An 18,001-nucleotide genomic window follows, 5' to 3' on the forward strand; every position below is an offset into this window, starting at 1 on the left:
TAAGACAGAAAAGATAACAAACTCAGACAAAGAGACCCAGACTTGAGACACAGGAACAGAGTAACGCAACACAAAGACATGACTGGAGGAGGAGACGACACTCACCTGGGACCACATGAGAGGATAGTTAAATATTAGAAACTAAGAAGATAATCAGATGCACACTATGACCTTAACATGAAACTGGACACAGACCAAAGGTAAACAAATACAGAGATGAAGGCTGACTACTCAGAGACAAAAGAAGGAGCCTGTGACAGGAGAGGCGACTTGCACCATTACAGGATTAACAACTAGGAATTTAAATAACAAAACTTAGAAGACTAAATGTTAGAACTAGAACGTAAATTGTTTCACAAGTCCAGAAATAAATTGAAAACCACCAAAACTAAAAATACATGGCCTAAAAACCTAGGGCCCCTCACATCAGTAGGCTTCAGTAGGTACTTCTAGTAGTCGTTCAAGGGTTAAAGAGTTAACCGCCCTCACAGTTGATGTCATGTGGGAAAAGCGTGGATGTGGACCAACATTCCATTATTGTGTTATGCTTATTTAAAGCTCCTGCAATAGCTAAGATCTACTTAAAAGGCTTTTTGTAGTATAGTGGACAAATAGGGCACACACACACATATAAAAATACTATGTCAATGGGGTATATGGCAATACTACTATCTAGCATTATCAGATAAGTCTGTGAAATACCCTCGTGATGTTAATGCACGAGGGAGGGTGAGGGGAAGGATCTTTGTGTGTGTGTGTGTGTGTGTGTGTGTGTGTGTGTGTTGGTATGTCTATCTTTTCCTGTGCGGCCTTGAGATAGTAATAGTGAATTTAGCTCCTCGCATTCGTCAATTACTACTTGATAGTGCAATCGCAAAGCAGTAATCAGAGCGTTGGACGGTGTTTCCAGGCCCCCACCATCCGTCCCAAGGCTATCAGAGAAGGCAACCAGATAAGACAGTAAAGACAAGGATTAAGGGTTGGAGTGGCAAAGCGGCATATGGTGTCCCCCGATAAACATGCCCCTTATACTGCTGTTACACAAACACCACCTACATGTTTGACACAACTAACAGGTCTCAAAAGATGTACGAAAAGAAATCCTCTTCTATTTCTTACTTAACCTTTAAAGTTTACCGTGAAATTACTGTGAATAACGTTTAGCGGCTAAAACTTTGTTTTGCTGAGCTAAACTTCTCAGACTGTGTTATTTTGTTACAAAATAAAAGGTTAAATAATTTTTTATTATTGTTTAACTAAAGTACTGAGCAGTTATGCTATAGCGTTATTTAACATTTTGCAATTTTCTTGAAATATCATTTCAGTTTTGAGGCTATATGTTCCACCCCCTAATCTACAGCAATCTGTAAAACATGGTGGAGGCTCTGTTGTGGTTTGAGGCTACAATTCAGCGAGTTTTGTTGGAGATCATGTCAAAACTGATGGAATTATGAACAAAGAAAATTATCAACAGATTTGAAGCCTCTATGCAATACCATCTGGAAAACATCTGATTGATGAACAGCTTAAGTTTTCAGTAATAACAACGATCCCAAACACACTGTCAATGCAGTGAAAACACACCTAGACAGAAAAACACACAATGGAACATAGATTGGCCTCCCCAGAGCCCACCCGTCCATATCACTGAAGCAGTGTGTGATCATCCTGATGGAGAATGTAACAAAAGTGCTCCAACACTGTTACACAATACTGTATATCTCAGGAAGGCGAGATAAAAAAAATTTCTTTTTTTATAAAGACCCTTAATGGTCTTTTAACTCTTCCATAGATGTGTCCCTGTCTTTGAATGGGTGCCATTTAAAAATGATCAAAAGGATCATGCTGCCTGTTTTTATTAAGCTTGAAAATCCACTTTCACTCAGTTCCAATAGTGATTTTCATGCACATGCACAACAATTCATAGCTAGCCTAATTTTGACCAGATCAAAATGTAAAGTTTAAATTTAGCCTTGTTTTAGTTTAGTCATTTCTTTCAATTTTAACATTTAAAAAGTAAATAATCCCATCACTTTCATTTTCCATTATTTTGAAGCAGTTTTTATAACTTTAGTCTTATGTCTATTTATTGGTACATGCCATCTTTTTGGATAAAAAAATATTCCATCGATTTATTAATTTGTCCAAAATTCCTACTAACAACCTCAGCAGAAATACATTTCTAAAAATGAATAAATCACTGTCAGATCTTGCAAAAGTAACATGCAGCCAAAGCTTTGGTATTCTCTGGGTCTCTCAAACCAATATAAATCATCTTTTCTAGTCAAAATATGTTAATATGTTTTGCTAATTGTTGTTGCTGCAAGAATAAAATGTGCTGTTTAATGAGCTGTAGCTAGAAAGCTAATTAGCTAACTATCCTGCAAACTGCTGTGCACTTTTCCCCAGCGACTCTCAGCTTGGTCACTTGTTTACTACGTTAAGGATCAGGACAGGATGTGTCTTCATGGTTTTAAATTGGATAAAGAAAAAAAAATCATGTGGGTTCTTGTTCAAAGTCTGCAGCTCAGCGACTGCATTGCTTTATGCAAACAGTGAAATAAGACGCCCCATCTAATTATAAGGAATCAGATGAATTAATACCAATCTACTATCATGAAAACAGAGAATATAACATTCTTCCACTGGTATGAGTTCTTCCTCAAGGAAGAACACAGTACATACGTGTGCTGTCACTGCCAATAAAACACACTATTTAATTTCAGCGGGATGCTTCAAATTGTATTTCAGCAATATGATTCGATTTTGAACTGCTCATATTTTTAATCTGATTTCCTTTGTTGGGCAACAAAATGAACACAGATGTATTGCCTTTTCTATCAAGAGTTAAAACAAGTCCCGCGACAAAAAAGCTTACAGGTCCTACCTCCTTCTGTCCCTACCTGAATACCCGCTGAGCACAAAATCTCCAACAGAAAGAGCAACAGAACAGAAATTACAAACGCCTGATTAATGCAGACATCATCCCCAGATCAAACAAACCAAATAACCACTCTGTAGCTCTAATTCTATATACAGTCCTTTAAGGCCTCAGGTGGCTCTGTGTGTGCCTGAACGTGTCAACTAACAGCTTTTCACTATATGTTCATGTAGGCATGTGCGTGTTCTGCAAAGGTATGTCTGTGTTTACAAGTGTATCTGAATGTGTGTATGTGCAGTATAAAGTGTATGTGTGTGTGAGCAAGTGTGTATTCCCCCACTTAGTAAAAGTCCCACCTGGTGCCCCCTCCTGTTCAACTGGATGCAACAGAGACAATGTTAGGGTGAAGTCTGCTGTAACAATGCACAGATGGGATCTCTCTCTCTCTCTCTCTCACTCCCTCCCTCCCTCTCTCTCTCTCTCTGTCCCACTCTTTTCCTCTCGCACAGTGCGCCTAATGCGCCATTCTTCCTGGCTGTTCACATGTATCAGATTTGACATGCTCACTCGTTGTCTGCAAGGACAGAACAACCGGGGACCACTTTTCAGTCTCATCCTCATCCCTGAAAAGTCATTTGTGTTTCGGCAGAGTGTGTGGGAGGGCAGAGCAATCGAGGCAGGGACAGAGAAATTTTGACTGTGAGCGAGAGAGAGAAATAGAGAGTTGGAAAAAAGGAAAGAGACACAGAAATCGGGACAGCAGAAGAAAAGGTGATGCAGAGCAATAAAGCGGGCGCGAACGCAGTGAGCACAGCGAGGGCAGAGTGAAACCTAAAGAGGATATAGGTCACGATGCAAAGAGGAAGAGAAGCTGGACATTTTAGAACAATATGAATGAGCAAGAGAAAGCGTGTGGAAGCATAACACTGCTGAGAAAATGAGGCTCTAAGGGCACTGTACAAAAGAGGGACTAATAATGGAACTACAGAGGGCTGCTGCCTACAGCCTTTCCTGCAGGGAACAGGCAGCCAGTTAACATACATTTACTGAGAGCCAAAGTGTGTCACACCTAAATCTAACCTTGCACTACAGCAGGTCTCCTTCTTTTTTTGTCCTTACTGAACAGCTAAATGAATGCAGTGGTTCATGTAAGCATGATGCTGAAGACATAAGAGGACATAATGCATATGGTTCTTCTGCACACCTTCTAAAAACATTTGAATATCAAAGGAATAGTTGAGGTTATTACCACTTTATACCTGCTGTTATTTTAAGTCCTTCTGCTCACTTATGGTTATATTTTACCCACCATGGTTTTTGTGAAGGGTTTTTTCTTTACTTTTTCAGTAAGCTTGCCTAATCAATCACAGTCCATGCGGTCACTTTTAATCAGATTTTCAGAGATCAGAGATATGTAGCTATATTTTAGATCTGGCTACAACAAGCGATGTCAGCATGTTCCAAGAATTGATTCCCAGAATGCATTAAATCGAAACCTGTCTTTACCATCCCGCTGCCTTTTGAAGGGTACTTTTTGATGATTCTGAGAGTACAGACATTAAACTAGAGAAAAAGCAGAAATACTGCAGCAATGTTTTACCCCAACAGCTAGTTTATGAATTACCTATGGCAGTGAAAAGCCCTGGGCATATTTAATGCAGGAGAATCTGTCCCTTTTTCATCTTTCTTTCTTTCTTTTTTTTTTAAAAAAACTTTTTCCCCCAATCTGTTTTCTTTCCCTTTCCAAAAATCTGCATTTTTCCCCGCATTATGAGAGTAACAGCCAGGATTATTAGGACAACAAGCACATGGTTTCAAGATGAGTTTATCAGCTCACCCTGACCACAAAAGAAGCATGTGAATTCATTGTGAAAGATAAGGGATCAAAGGGTTTTCACTCAACTATCACACTGCTTTCAGGAGGATAAAAACATTATTAAGGAAATATTCTTGCAAAAAGAAAGAGTGGCATGTACAGCAGCAAAAAGCTTTCAAATGGTGGTGAGTTTTCCATCTTTTCTAAACCACGTCATGTCTGAGATCTCTGAACCTTAAAAACATAAAGGAAAGAAGTCGTTTCTGCATGTTCAGTCAGCCAAGTGTCCAACAATCAATGCAGCAATTACGGAAGAGTGCAGAAAACCCACTGAGTGCAACACTATACAATTTAGAAAATTATAATCTAGTGTATGAAATTATGCATAGTATATTTTTAGAGACTGCACAGTTATCTGGTGTAGACAAACTGACTGGACCACTGTGCACTCAAAGCAGGTCACAGGATCAGCATCAACTCCCAGTGTGACACCAGCTGGTTCAGCCTCTGGGTTCATTCAAGTGCTGTAAGGTCATTTAGTCTTTGTTTAGATCAATTTAGAATCAATTTCAAATTCGTGATGCAAGGCCACTGGACTCCAGGGAGTACAGTTGAAAATACCGATGTAAAGTCCTTGCTTCAGGACACACTCTTGTTAAAAAGTCTAGGACCCACTCCCTCACAGGTCCTACTCATTTGTCACTGCTAGCAGCTTTTAAGCGAGCAGGTTTTGTGCCGTGTGAGAAAGATACGCTCTCATTGCATGATCATTATACATGTAACTACAGCTGCAATCAGAGCAGAGTCATAGCCTATAACTTTTGTGTGTGGTGAGTCTGTCAGATGCAGAGCAGCAGTTTGTAGGTGGTTTTGAAGAGACTGGTTGACAGCTTTATTGGGGCTTTGGCAGTATTAAAGTAGAGCATATGTAAGCACAAAGGATAAGACAATAGAAAACAAATGTTAAGGCCTAACATCTGCTCACACCAGGCTGAAATAAGCTATTACAAGATAGCCAGTGTTTAGCGAATAGCCTGCTTAGCCCAGCACTTGTGCAACATGGAGGAAGGTAGCAATTTTCAAAAAGGTGAGAAAACTTTATCTTTGCATTTGATTTCGATTGCAGTCTGTTGTAATTAAAGTCCTTGGGCACTTGCATTTGTGGCTTTCACTTACATTTATCTATGACTGAGATCTACTCAAACTCATGTATTGCCATGAATGAAACTAGCTATGATTTTTTGCTCCATATTGCCTCGCCTTTCCTCAAACCACCCACTGCTGAATCTGTCAGCCTGCACTTTAAATGCAACTCCAACTACTATAAAGGAGCAGTGTGGTGTTTGTTCTTGCACTCTGCTAATCACTAATGCTCTGAAATCTCTCAGATAAGGAAGCTTGTTTTTAATGGATTCTGGTGGTTCAAGGAAGAAAAACTTGCTTTCCGAGAGCTGATTATCATAATAACGTGCCCTTTCAGTACACAACCCTCAATTTAATCATGACAGAAATCCACTTCAAGGAATTTAAAACTCTTAGGAAATTATTTTTAGCTAAGATGGCTATATACAAGACATGAACATAAACGTCCCCAAAGATTTTCTGATATAATAGTCGGAAACACGATAGGCCACACTTCCTCCAATCTTACAAAACAAAAGCCAAAATATGGCTGCCTTCTTGTACTGCATAGTCTTGAGTGGGCAATGGAAAACTGTCCTGTCCTTATACAATATGAGTGAAACAGGCCCACAATACTGAAGGAATACAAGACCACCTAAAACATCTGGATGGAATTGATTGAATGTTATTGGTCACTTGGTAGCTGAACAGACGATGCATTAAAAAGCCAATCATAATATGACAGCTAATACAACTTTGCAAACTCAAGCAGAGCCTGTATTTTATTGGGCTTCATGGCTTCACAATAGCAATGTTTATAATTCTTTAACAATTCAATTTTTCCCCTGAAATGCTCATATTTGGATCCTCTCGCTATCATTCCAGTTCACTTTAAAACAGTTGTAGTTTGACTGGAACATGTTGATGTACAAATGTCTTTAGCCACGTTAATTTCTTTTGATTTTTCTTTTCTCTGGGTGAGACTTTTTTATCATTTTTAAAGTGGTCGTAAGGCTGAGGTGAATCATTTAAAATTTAAAAAAGCACCAAAACTGAGGAATGAGCCAGTGTTGTGTCTATACATTATAGACAACTTTGCGCTTACTGAAAGCCTGTCAGAAAAACACATTATTTGTTCCCATTTCTTTGAAGCTATAAAAAATAACAATAACACTGTTTGACAGACATAAATTGAATTTTTACACCAAAAATATATTCTCAAAGAGATATTAGCCAAAAACTTGGCACTGTCTCAGGGTAAGAGTGGCTGCAAATGAACCATTTTTAAAGTAGAGAAACAGGTAGAAATGGAACTGACAGTCAGTAGCAACAGGTCTTATGGTCTTATGAATCAAATCTGAAATTTTGGGTTCAAATCAACATGTGCAGAAGAGCTCAGGAGAGACAATGAGTGTCTAAAGCCATCTGTAAAACACGGTGGAGGCACTGTCATGGTTTGGAGCTTGGGGGAATAATGAACACAGAAAAGTACCAACAGATTTTGATCCACTATGCAATACTGTCTGGACAGAATGTGATTGACGGCACTCGAATTTCTCCACATGACAATGATCCCAAACACACGAGCTGTGTGGAGCATAACTGGATAAAAAAAACACTCAGGTAAACAGTCATGGATTGGTCTCCCCACAGCCTACACCTCAACATTATTGAAGCAGTGTGTAAGATTTTCTTGGTGGAACAGAATAAAAGGCACCCAACATTCAAAAGGGAGCTTTGAGCGTGCTTCAGGAAGCATGGAGAAGTATTCCTGAAGACTACTTAAAGGAATGACAAGATGGCTTGGCTAAGGGAGTTCAGGCTCTGTTGAAGAATAAAGGTGGTGCTAACACAAATTGACTTTCAAGCTTGTTAGAACTGTACAAACTCTGTTTTTGCCTTATAATACTGTGTTTCCATTTATGTGTTATATGTATTGCTGCACTATGTTCTATTTTCTTAGCAAAATATAAAGAAATTGGAGATGGCTCAAGACTCAGTAACATACTTCAGATTTGTCTATAAGCCATAATGTTGCAGCTCTATTAATTTCTTTGTTTTTTCCTAAGGTCACCGTTTATATTGTTTTACTGTAAAAGAAAATATGATAATGTGGGTTTAAAAAAAGCAAAAAAATATTAGTTATTGGTCTTTTATGTGTTTTGAAAAATTGAACTCTACACAATAAAAAGTGGGGGTTAACAGAGTTTTAACAAACCTTTTTTAAATTTATTTCTGAGTTGGGGCAACTCAGCAAGTCACAAGGCTATTCACAAATTCAGCCTATACAGCAGAGTGAGAGTCTACCTAATGAATCTAAGAGACAATCTGATAGTCTGCGACTGGGAGATTTGGTGGAACAAACTGATGGAGTCATTACCGTCCAAGGGAAACCTTGATCCTTTGGGATCAACTGTAATTTATTTGCCAGGGGAATAAGAGGGCCCAAGCACAAACAGCCTGCCTGTTAGTGCACACCTGTGGGAGTAATGTGTGCATGGGAGCATTTCCTTTCGCCATTGATCTGAGCTCATAAAGGCTTACAATGATGAACACAGCAGCTATTCTTGGTAATACCAGAGATCAACTGAACGACCATCAGGCAGCCACTGACTGAAAGCTGCAATATATCATACACACACACACACACACACAAGGAAGTAAATAGTGTGGGAGAGCTTGTGTAAATTATAAGACAATTAATATGAATTGTTAGAGACATGAAAAGTTTAAAACTTGGACCGCACAATTTTTAAGAGGTACAAAGAGCCTATGGAAACGAGGATGAATGAGTTAGTATTTTATTTATGGGGGGGTTTTGTGATACTGATGTGGCATCAAGGAGGGGTTTTTTCAAGATCCTGCAAAGACACAATACTTATTCTGTTAGATCAAAGTCTATGGAAAGCCCCAATTTGTGCCTGCAGTTTCGCTGACTGGCATGCATGACTTTGCTCACATTTGCTGGATTTAAGAGACCGAGTTTTTTCCCCCACTTTTGTTGTACATGCAGAGCTTTTGAAACAACAGTTCCGTAAATTTACAGCAGTTCTGACTCATGAGTAAACATGAGTTTACTTGATATCTTTAAAAGAAAATTGTAAAAGTGGTCATTACAGCGCAGTATCTACATGTTCCAAACAACTCCCGAGCAACTTATTTAACGAGCGAGTCAGGAGCCCTGTCAAAACCTCAAGAGCCAGCAAAGCAAAACTGCTCATGTCGTAGCGCCCTGAAGGAGAGGATCGTCAGGGTGCCACGACAAGAGGAAGACATCCGCCTTAAATATGTATAAGTTCACCCACACACTCGAAAGGAAAATCAAGCTAAAAGACGCTCTCATCCCAACGCCTCAACCTGCCACAGTGTGTTACAGACGAAGGCGCCGTACACATAAAGCATGTAGATTAAATTTTGTTCTGCTGTTTAGTCATGAATTACTTTGTGTCTTTTTTTCCAGCTTTTTCAAATGATATCACCTCCTCTGCACCTGTAAACCAACAAAAAAAAGTCCCATTGCAAGACTGTAGTGATTCATTTCCATCTTTCAGTCACGAAGCCAACTTGCCTTTTCAAAGACTCATAAACTAACATCACTTTTCTATGCTGTGGTGTGTTGTGGTGTGCTGGGGGAGCAGCACAGCAAAGAAGGACTCATCCAGGCTGGAAAAACTGATCAGGAAGGCTGGCTCTGTGGTCAGCATGAAGCTGGACACTCTGGTGTCAGTGGCAGAGAAAAGGACACTAAAGAAACTTCTGGACATTATGGACAATGCTGGGCATCCTCTGCACACGGTCATAAACAACCAGAGGAGTCTGTTCAGTGACAGGTTGCTTCTCCCAAAGACAAGAACCAACAGACTTAAAAACTCCTTTGTCCCACACACCATCAGACTGTTTAACTCCTCTCTGGAGGGGAGAGGGAGGGGAAACAGGAGGACAAAGGAGGGGGGAACAACTAAGCTGTAGTGCCTCTTCACTTCACTGTGCAATCACCTTTTGTGCAATACTTTTTGTTAATAGTCAACGGTGCAATAGACTCCATACTTGAAATGTGCAATTCACATTTATTTTTATTTTTATTCCTATTTATTCTATTTATCCCCTTTGTATATTTTATCTATATATGTCTTTGTATTTATATATGTGTATATATATATATATATATATAAAGTTTTATCTCTCTCTCTATCAATTAATAAAGTTAATAAAGTTTTAATAAAGTTTTATCTCTCTTTCTATCAGCTCTCACAATGGTGCGATTGTTGCACTTCATCCACAGTTATCTCTTTGCTCAGAGCAACGACCTTGTGGCTGGAGATGAATCTGGCCACTGTTTGAAGTGCTGCAACGTGTCGTAAAGTAAAAGTCAAAAAGCTTTAGTCACACACTTTCTCTGCTTACCTATTATTTTTTTCATGTAATAAATGGCAAACACAAATCTAAAGCAAGTTTGACAACGGCACTGACCACAAGCTGAGCTTCTGGTTTATTAAGTGACACACAATTTTCCCGACGCTCCGTTTCGCCATCTAACCCAAATGCAACAAAAAGCCCCACTGATCGCACTGCTGCATTAACAGCATCACCCTGCTTTACTACATCCTCGTGATTTCCTCATTTGCCACTGTGATTAGAGGTACAACCAACTGCAAAACCTCAAAGCTCCAAACCCCCAAATCTCTGTGAAGTGACCACATCAGATGTTTGCCCCAGATGCTTGGCCAACTGCCGTGCAAGCAAGAGGCAGCCTGTGGATTCTTTGGGGGCCTAGTTTAATGTGTGCTTAAGAGACCAAGGGACCGGGCAAATGCTGCTCTCTCTCTCCTCCAAATATCTCCCCATCATTTATTCATTCACACTCCCAGGATGGCCGCGGCTGCCATCATCTGAGGACCACGTCGTCTGAAGTTCCCTGCGCCTCTGTCGCTCAAGCGGCCGCGTACACGCACGTACATGCACTTTGCGAGCGGTCCCGGAGGTCTTTTAATTTTTTGACAGGCTATTTTTAGCGGGAAAAATAATCGAGGTGGAAAGTTCCATCTGTCCAACACTCTTGTTCCAGCTGCTCCTTTTTAGCAGCAGGCAGAAGAGGAGAGGGGGTGAAAAAAAAACTCTACTTAACGGATGAAACTGACACAAACTGATTTTTAAAAAAAAAAAAAAAAAATCTGCATCAGCAGGAAGAGAGGTGTTCTCTAAGTTAGTATCTGACCAACTAAGCGGGAAACTCTTAGCACCCCTACATGTTCTTTACTCTGCTACTGGCCTATAACATCTCAGGGACTACTTGCCGCTCTCCTCTCTCTCATTGGCTTTAACTAGCAGCCAAATAGCCTAACAAAATAAAACGGTGACAATTTGAAGCGGCAAAAAAAGGCATTCTGGTAAATATGCAGTTGTTTCTCACTGGACCTGATGGTCATTGAAATATACTGTAATTACTGATGAAAATAAAAGATGATAATATTGCGACTGAGTCCAAAAGAGAAAAGGATCCAAATATAGAACTGAAGGAACCAGGAAGAACATGCCAAACTTTACTACTGGGCTTTCGGAGCATGGGCATGATGGCAGTCAGCAATGAAAAGAAAACACAAGGGTGCAGGCAAACCAAAAACAAAAAAATCACTTTTAAGGAACACAACACTCCAATCTGGCGATTTGGGAGAACTACATAGGAGGTTTTTATACTTAGAGGAATAATGAGTGGACCAGAAACAGGTGATACAGAAGACTGGCAGGAAAAAGAACAAGGCCTACAAGATGAGACTGGAAATGACTTGAGCAATAAGTATAACAATAACCCAAAATCAAAAAAAATATCATTGTTTAGCACACTTTTCTTCATCCAGACAGGTTGTTGTCTTATGGTCTGCAGATCTGGTGAGTACTCCTGCTGGAAGTAGATGAAATCTAATTTTTGGGACGGATTGAGTTGGAAAGTGGACTTGCAAACATGACAAAACGCAGCAACCGACACGACAGATAAACCAGACTCACTGTGTAACTTTGATGCCGCCACTTTCGGCAGAGCCCCAAGAGGTTAACAAGCTCACAGAGCGAGCAGGAAGGAGAATTGGTCTAAGTTCTGCTTTGAAGCAGGCACGAACGCCCTGAATGCCAATGAGCTCTGAGAAACAGACCATGTTGTCTCTTTTTAACGCTTATTCTCGCTGAACTCTTCGGTCCAAACCTGAAGACAGCGGGCTAATCTGAGCGCTTCTGTGTATTCAAACTTGAAGGATTCTATAGGAAGCGTTACGCAGGCGAGTAAACCAGACAAAAGCAGTTGAAAAGTTCAGAGCCACCAGCTCCGCTCGAATTCAATTTGCTGAATTGACTGAACCTCGGGATCTGTCCCTGCTACGCCCTTGAGGGCTGTTCTGGGTGTATCTTTAAATCAGGGCACGGTAACAGAGCGGCCCTGTGTTGGTATCACCACGGGTGTTCATTGTGACAACAGCCGAACTAATCTGTTTATCAGCATAGAGCCTCCACTGTTCATTCTTCTAACTTTTACAAACTTTCCTCAAATGATCCCAGCACTGCAGATCCAGACGACCACAACTTTTCTTGCGAGTCTGCTGTTGAGATGAATCCATTTCTAACTGAGAAGAGGGGATACAATATTTATGTGTAACTGGGGAGTGCTGATGGCTGAAGAGGACACGACATGTCCTCTAACTAATGCTGAAATACGAAGGGCCCTGCCACGAACTAGGCCATGATTGATGCCTGTCCGAGGAACTCATGAATTTTACTTCCTTCTGTTGCTTTTTCCTGCTTTTTAAAGCTTTTCCATTTTTCATGCTTCTCTGTGGACATCCTAAGGCACTTGTGAACAAAAAGTAGGGTTTTTTTGCCACACATGTGAAGCAAAACTACAACAAACTAATATATATGTATAAAGTCTCATGTGTAATATCTTCAAAAACAATCAGATGTCTATTAAGACTGATCTCATCATCCTAGAGACTATGTTTGGCGTGAAAAAGTTGAGGTCAACAAACACAGAAGCCACCATGAACAATACAGACTTTGCTGCATCAGAATTTATTTATAGCAACACTGGCAGCTCCCCAGCAAGACAGCAAAAGGAGAGAAGAAAAGCTGTCCTGCTTCTCTCTGAGCAAGTTGTCTTGTTACAGAGATGCTGAACTCACATCGGTCTTACAGTTACTTAACCTAAAGTCAATGCAAAGCTGAGGTCTTTTGACCCAGACAGACACATGGAGTGACCACAGTCCACGATGTACTATCATGGGCGTGTACGTATGTGTGTAACCCTGAGTGAAGCTGACGAGAGGCCACGCATCCACTCACCGCAGAGGTACCCACAAGCCAAATAAGCAAGCAGCGGAGTAAAAACACCTGGGGAATCCGGCTAAATTGAATCTTGCACAATTGTTCGGTCCAAATTGACATATCAGACTGGTGTGTGTGTGTGTGTGTGTGTGTGTGTGTGTGTGTGTGTGTGTGTGTGTGTGTGTGTGTGTGTGTGTGTTTCCAAGGTTCAGTGCAAATGTTGCATGAAGCTCTGAGAGGAATCAGTCAATATTCAAGCATGTCTCTGCTCTGCTCTGACGTGTTTTTCAATAAAGATGTGGACCTCAGGTGAGGTCCATATCCATCCTTATTCAGTGGGGGAAACATCATATCTGCAGCAATATATTTAGTCTATAAACGGCAGGCTGTTAATATTTTCTTTAATGTTAACTTAATCTTGTTTTTCATGAATTCCTTCGTCTCACCTAAAGCTTTAATAGGACGCACAAGGACTTGTTTTCAAAATTTTAAACTTTGGTTTATTTTATAGCAGCAAGTGTGACAAACTCACTAAACTTGCAGGCACTCTCAGCGAGAACATTGTTAAATTACTGCAGGGATAACAGCACCGCTGCGCTAAGAAGAAAGGGAAGGTAAACAAAAGCGCACACATATACATAACTGCTATTTGTGCACGCACACAATAAAATTCCCATCGGAGGGCTATAGGAACATCCAGTGATTTTCCTTTGGGGCTGCTCGCTCTCCTGTGCAGCCTGATCATCATACTCCTCGTTAATCGGGCGGATTACCAGCGCAACCCTCCACCGTCTGCTCCGTTTCTATTTTAAAACACAGACACTACTGTACCACGTTTTAAAGTGTATCAGTGGTTAAAAGAAGGGGCGGGTGTGGGGGGAGAAGAAAATCAGACTTCGGGTTGTGTAAGGTGGCCACAAGGAAAACCAAGCAGTGCGCATATGGATAAGACGTGCACAGTCAAAAGTGCTCGGTGGGGATAGCGACTAGCAAAAGGCGGAAAAGTCTTTTTTTTTTTTTTTTTGTAATGCCGGGGATTTGTCAGCGTGATCCAAACACAAAGTATTAAGGAGGGCTGGGATCATATGGCTTTTGGAGAGGCAGAGCCCAAGAGACAATTTAATTCCAGGTTCCAAGGCTTCCAAGTCTGTTTTTATTATACCAGTTATGGACATATATGGTCATGGTGACTTATCCAAGTTACAAAAGAGCCACATTATTATTAGTAGTATTAGTATTAGTAGTAATAGTAGTAGTATCATTAACCTACCAGGCGCTTTCAGCTTATAGTTGGCGCACAGACTACGTTTCCAAGTGTCATATAACTTACCCTCCATGCAGAAAATGATCATCCAGGCTATCCATAGATCTGAGTTATGGAACTTCACCATGGCTGGTAACTGTTCAGTAGTAACTCACTTTCAATTTAAGACCACTTCCTCCTTTCTTTATGGAGATCTCCGCTCACAGTTTCCTCAAAGAGAAGTAATTGTTCCTTATAACAACATGTAAGCGATGTGGGGGCTTTTACGCAGCGCGCATTCTCCAAACGCTATCCACCAATCCACCTTTCTATCCAGCAGGCACTCTTCTTCACTTCAGAGCTTGTTTTTAGAACTAACTAGCCTCCCTCCCGTTCTTTGGTAGCCGCTGGACACTCCAAGGCTATTTTCTTTCCCCGACCACTCCAATCAGTTTACGCACGCTTGGAGGAAAAAAAAGAAAACGAAGAATCACTCTCCACCTGCTGATGTTCCAAAAGTCTGTCCACACTCGCTGGAAGTAACTTACAAATACGACTGAAACTGACACTTTCCGCGCCCGCTCGGTGATTCTCTCCAACGCGTCTTGTTGCGCTCCATGGTTTTTCGTCTGTTCGGCTGCAGCTGAGCAGACCCGAGCGTAAGTCGGAAAGTGTGGGGGAAATGTCCCACTTCCGGTCGCTGTTTTTCAAAGTAAACGAAAGAAAAAAAATCAAATGGGAGGTATTTGATAGAAAAAATTATAAAGTCAAATAGTCACGATTGTTAGATGGGGATAAAGGTCAGACGTGTCAGTACCTTCAATCATGTCTGAATTGCCTCACCGATCATCTTTACAATTCACTGCAGTCATGAGGTCGATACATATGAACACTGGTGGGTTAACATTTCATTTTTACTTTTCTAATTATCTTTCTTGCTTTTTGCTTTTGAGGTGCTACTTAAGCATTAAAAATAGCTTCCCAACTTGAAAATTCACATTTTATTCCAGTGCCATTTATCCAAACTAGCAAAAAGGGACAGCAGAATCCAGCACCGTCAGGCTGGGCGACTACACGCCTAACCTCAGTTGGCTTTTATTTTGTAGGCAACACCCCACTCTGTCCGCGAGGGCCTGGCTGTGTCCGTGCGGCTTGACTGCGCTCAGCGGCGGTAGATTGAGACAAGCTCGAGCCTGGCTGTTGCTGGGAGACCGTTGACGCCAGACGAAAGAGAGACGTTCGCGCCCTCCTGCGGCGCGTCCACAAAAGGCCCAGTAGAATGAAATAGAATAGACCAGAAAGCTTTGCACACTTCTGTGTGAATCATTTTCTCTGCCTGTCACGGTGACAGCATTCATCAGTTTGTTTGATATTGCTGCTATATTTGAGCTCTGTGTTCATTTTCATAATTTGGAATGTAAACAAGAGAGCGTTGTCACTGCCACACCAGAGGAGCCTATAATTAGAATCAGTCAGGAGAGCTCTTCTCTGAGAGACAAAGGCTGCAGAGCTCTTTACAAGAAAGCAAAGTTACTTCTCTGAAAGTCTCTTAAAGCCGTTTGCATGCATTCAAAAGAAGATAGAAACTTGAACTATCCGTGCATTGGTGGTTCTTGGTGTCCGGGGATGGGCGTCCGGGTATGCACCGGCTCACTCCTGGTGGCTGCTTGTCGGGGCCTGGAGCCTGGGGCTCGCTCGGGCCCCTTCATTGGGTGGGGTGCCCTCGGCATCTCAGCCTAGGGCTCGGTCACTCTGACACAGCTGGCTGCCAGCGGAGCTCACAGGCACGTCACTGCAACCCCCCCTGGCTTCTGTTTTGCAGCTGCTGAGTGACCCCTCATCTGGGGGTCTCCTCGAGTGGCACGGTTGCCACTCCGTTGGTCTTCCTTGGTCTCTTGTGGTTTGAGGGCCTCTGGATGTCTGGAGCCTGGATCTCCTCCATACCTACTTCATGCCCTGGAGGACGGGGCTGTGGCTCCCCACACCCTCTAGCAGATCATTGCATGAAGGAACCTTTTAAATACAAGCGCACTCATGCTTGCACGGGTGCTCACAGACACAAACTACACCCTTTTTGGCCCCTACCTCAAAGTACACTGAGCACTGTCGATCCTACGTGCTGCACAATAATATTCAATATTTAGTATTTACTGTTATATTCACATAGATCATCGCAATGATGTTGTTTATTATATTGATCTGTTTTTTTGCTTGTTTTTTCTTTCTCAACAGGTGATCCAGGTAATTGATATATGTATTTTTTGTCTGTTTGTTTTGTTGGTTTTTGGGTTTTTGCCCTTTATCACCATTCCTCTTCCCCGCTGTTTTTCTTTCCCTACCTCTCTTTCTTTCTCCCTTTTCTTTCCCCCAGTCATGTCTGTCCCGTGTGTAGCAAGTGAAAATAAAATAAAATAAACAATTGTTTTTTTTAAAAAAGGAGAATAGAAACAAAAAAAACTTGGACTAGACTGTGGCTGTGGCAAAGAAGGAAATAAAATAGAAATCTCTTTTTCACTAAAGAGTAGCACGGGGATGAGCATGAACTCGCAGGCTAAAGGAACTCATCAGCGATTAAACAAGCTACCAAGGACACAGCATCAAACAACCTACGTACAGCATCTAATTACTGTGATCCACTGATCTCACTTAGCTCATCTCTGCACTAAATGCCTGCTTATATCTTTTCTACTTCACAGGATTCTCAGTCTTGTCAGTCTCAGAGCATCAGAACATCAAAGGAGTAACATTATGAGTGAAGCATTTGCAGATTTTCTTCACTAATTAGATTTTTCAGAATTTAAAAAAAGTGCAGCATAAGCCATGATGGGGGGGCAGCACCATATACATCACTCCATGCTTTTATTTTTATTTTTTCTGACCCTAAAAGCAGCTGGCAGGTATTCACTGTTTGCCACAGCAAGTGGATAAGTTGAACATTGGAGCATCTTAAAAAGGCCCGAGGGCTTCCCCTCGCTCTGTCTCTCTGCTTGAACTTTAAACTTTCCTCTCATCCACTCGCAGCTCCCTTTCTGAAAAGGGCTTGCAACCTTTGTGATATTCATGAAAGATGCTTGAGGGGCAAAGTTACACCCAGTGCAACGGACCAGGGCTTAAAAGTTTGAATAGACATACGGCGTTTGGCATCATACTTAAAAAAGAGCTCTCAGTGTCACCCAAAGGCAGAATTAATTAAATGGTCTCTTGGAATGAAAAATTAAAAAAGAAAAAAGGAAACTTATTTGACATGAATCATTGCAGGGCTATATGAACGATGCAGATCTAGCTTATGTTGCTATTGGTTCTTATTATACAACACACTGACTTAGTAGCCTGCTTTTTTTTTTTACATATAATTGAAAGAATCTTCTTCTTTCACTTGCTCCCAGAGGGCGCCATAGTAAATCATCCACCTACTCTTTGCTCATCTTTCACATCAATCCTTCTCATGTCCTCCTTCACTACATCCACAAATCTTCTCTGAGGTCATCCACTTTTTCTCCTTCCTGGTAGCTTCATCGTCACCATCTTTGTACAGTTTATTCACCGATACTCGTCTCCATGCACTCCACCGCCTGCGCTCTCTTCTTCACCTCTTATCCATCTTCACTACCTCTGCTATGTGTGTCTTTAC

The 18,001-nt window shown here is 41.2% G+C and overlaps 1 protein-coding gene across 1 annotated transcript in view; it reads right to left on the minus strand.

The window, feature by feature from the left end:
* Positions 1-14,991, minus strand: part of igsf11 (immunoglobulin superfamily member 11) — a 118,674-nt gene extending 103,683 nt beyond the window's left edge. The window contains exon 1 of the mRNA XM_006803913.2: positions 14,458-14,991. Coding sequence (XP_006803976.1) covers positions 14,458-14,518 — 61 coding nt within the window. The 5' untranslated portion in view covers positions 14,519-14,991. The remainder of the gene's footprint in view (positions 1-14,457) is intronic.
* Between the last annotated feature and the right edge of the window lie 3,010 nt (positions 14,992-18,001).

The sequence above is a fragment of the Neolamprologus brichardi genome, chromosome 14, assembly GCF_056152115.1.
Source record: "Neolamprologus brichardi isolate AB-2024 chromosome 14, ASM5615211v1, whole genome shotgun sequence".
NCBI lineage: Eukaryota > Metazoa > Chordata > Actinopteri > Cichliformes > Cichlidae > Neolamprologus > Neolamprologus brichardi.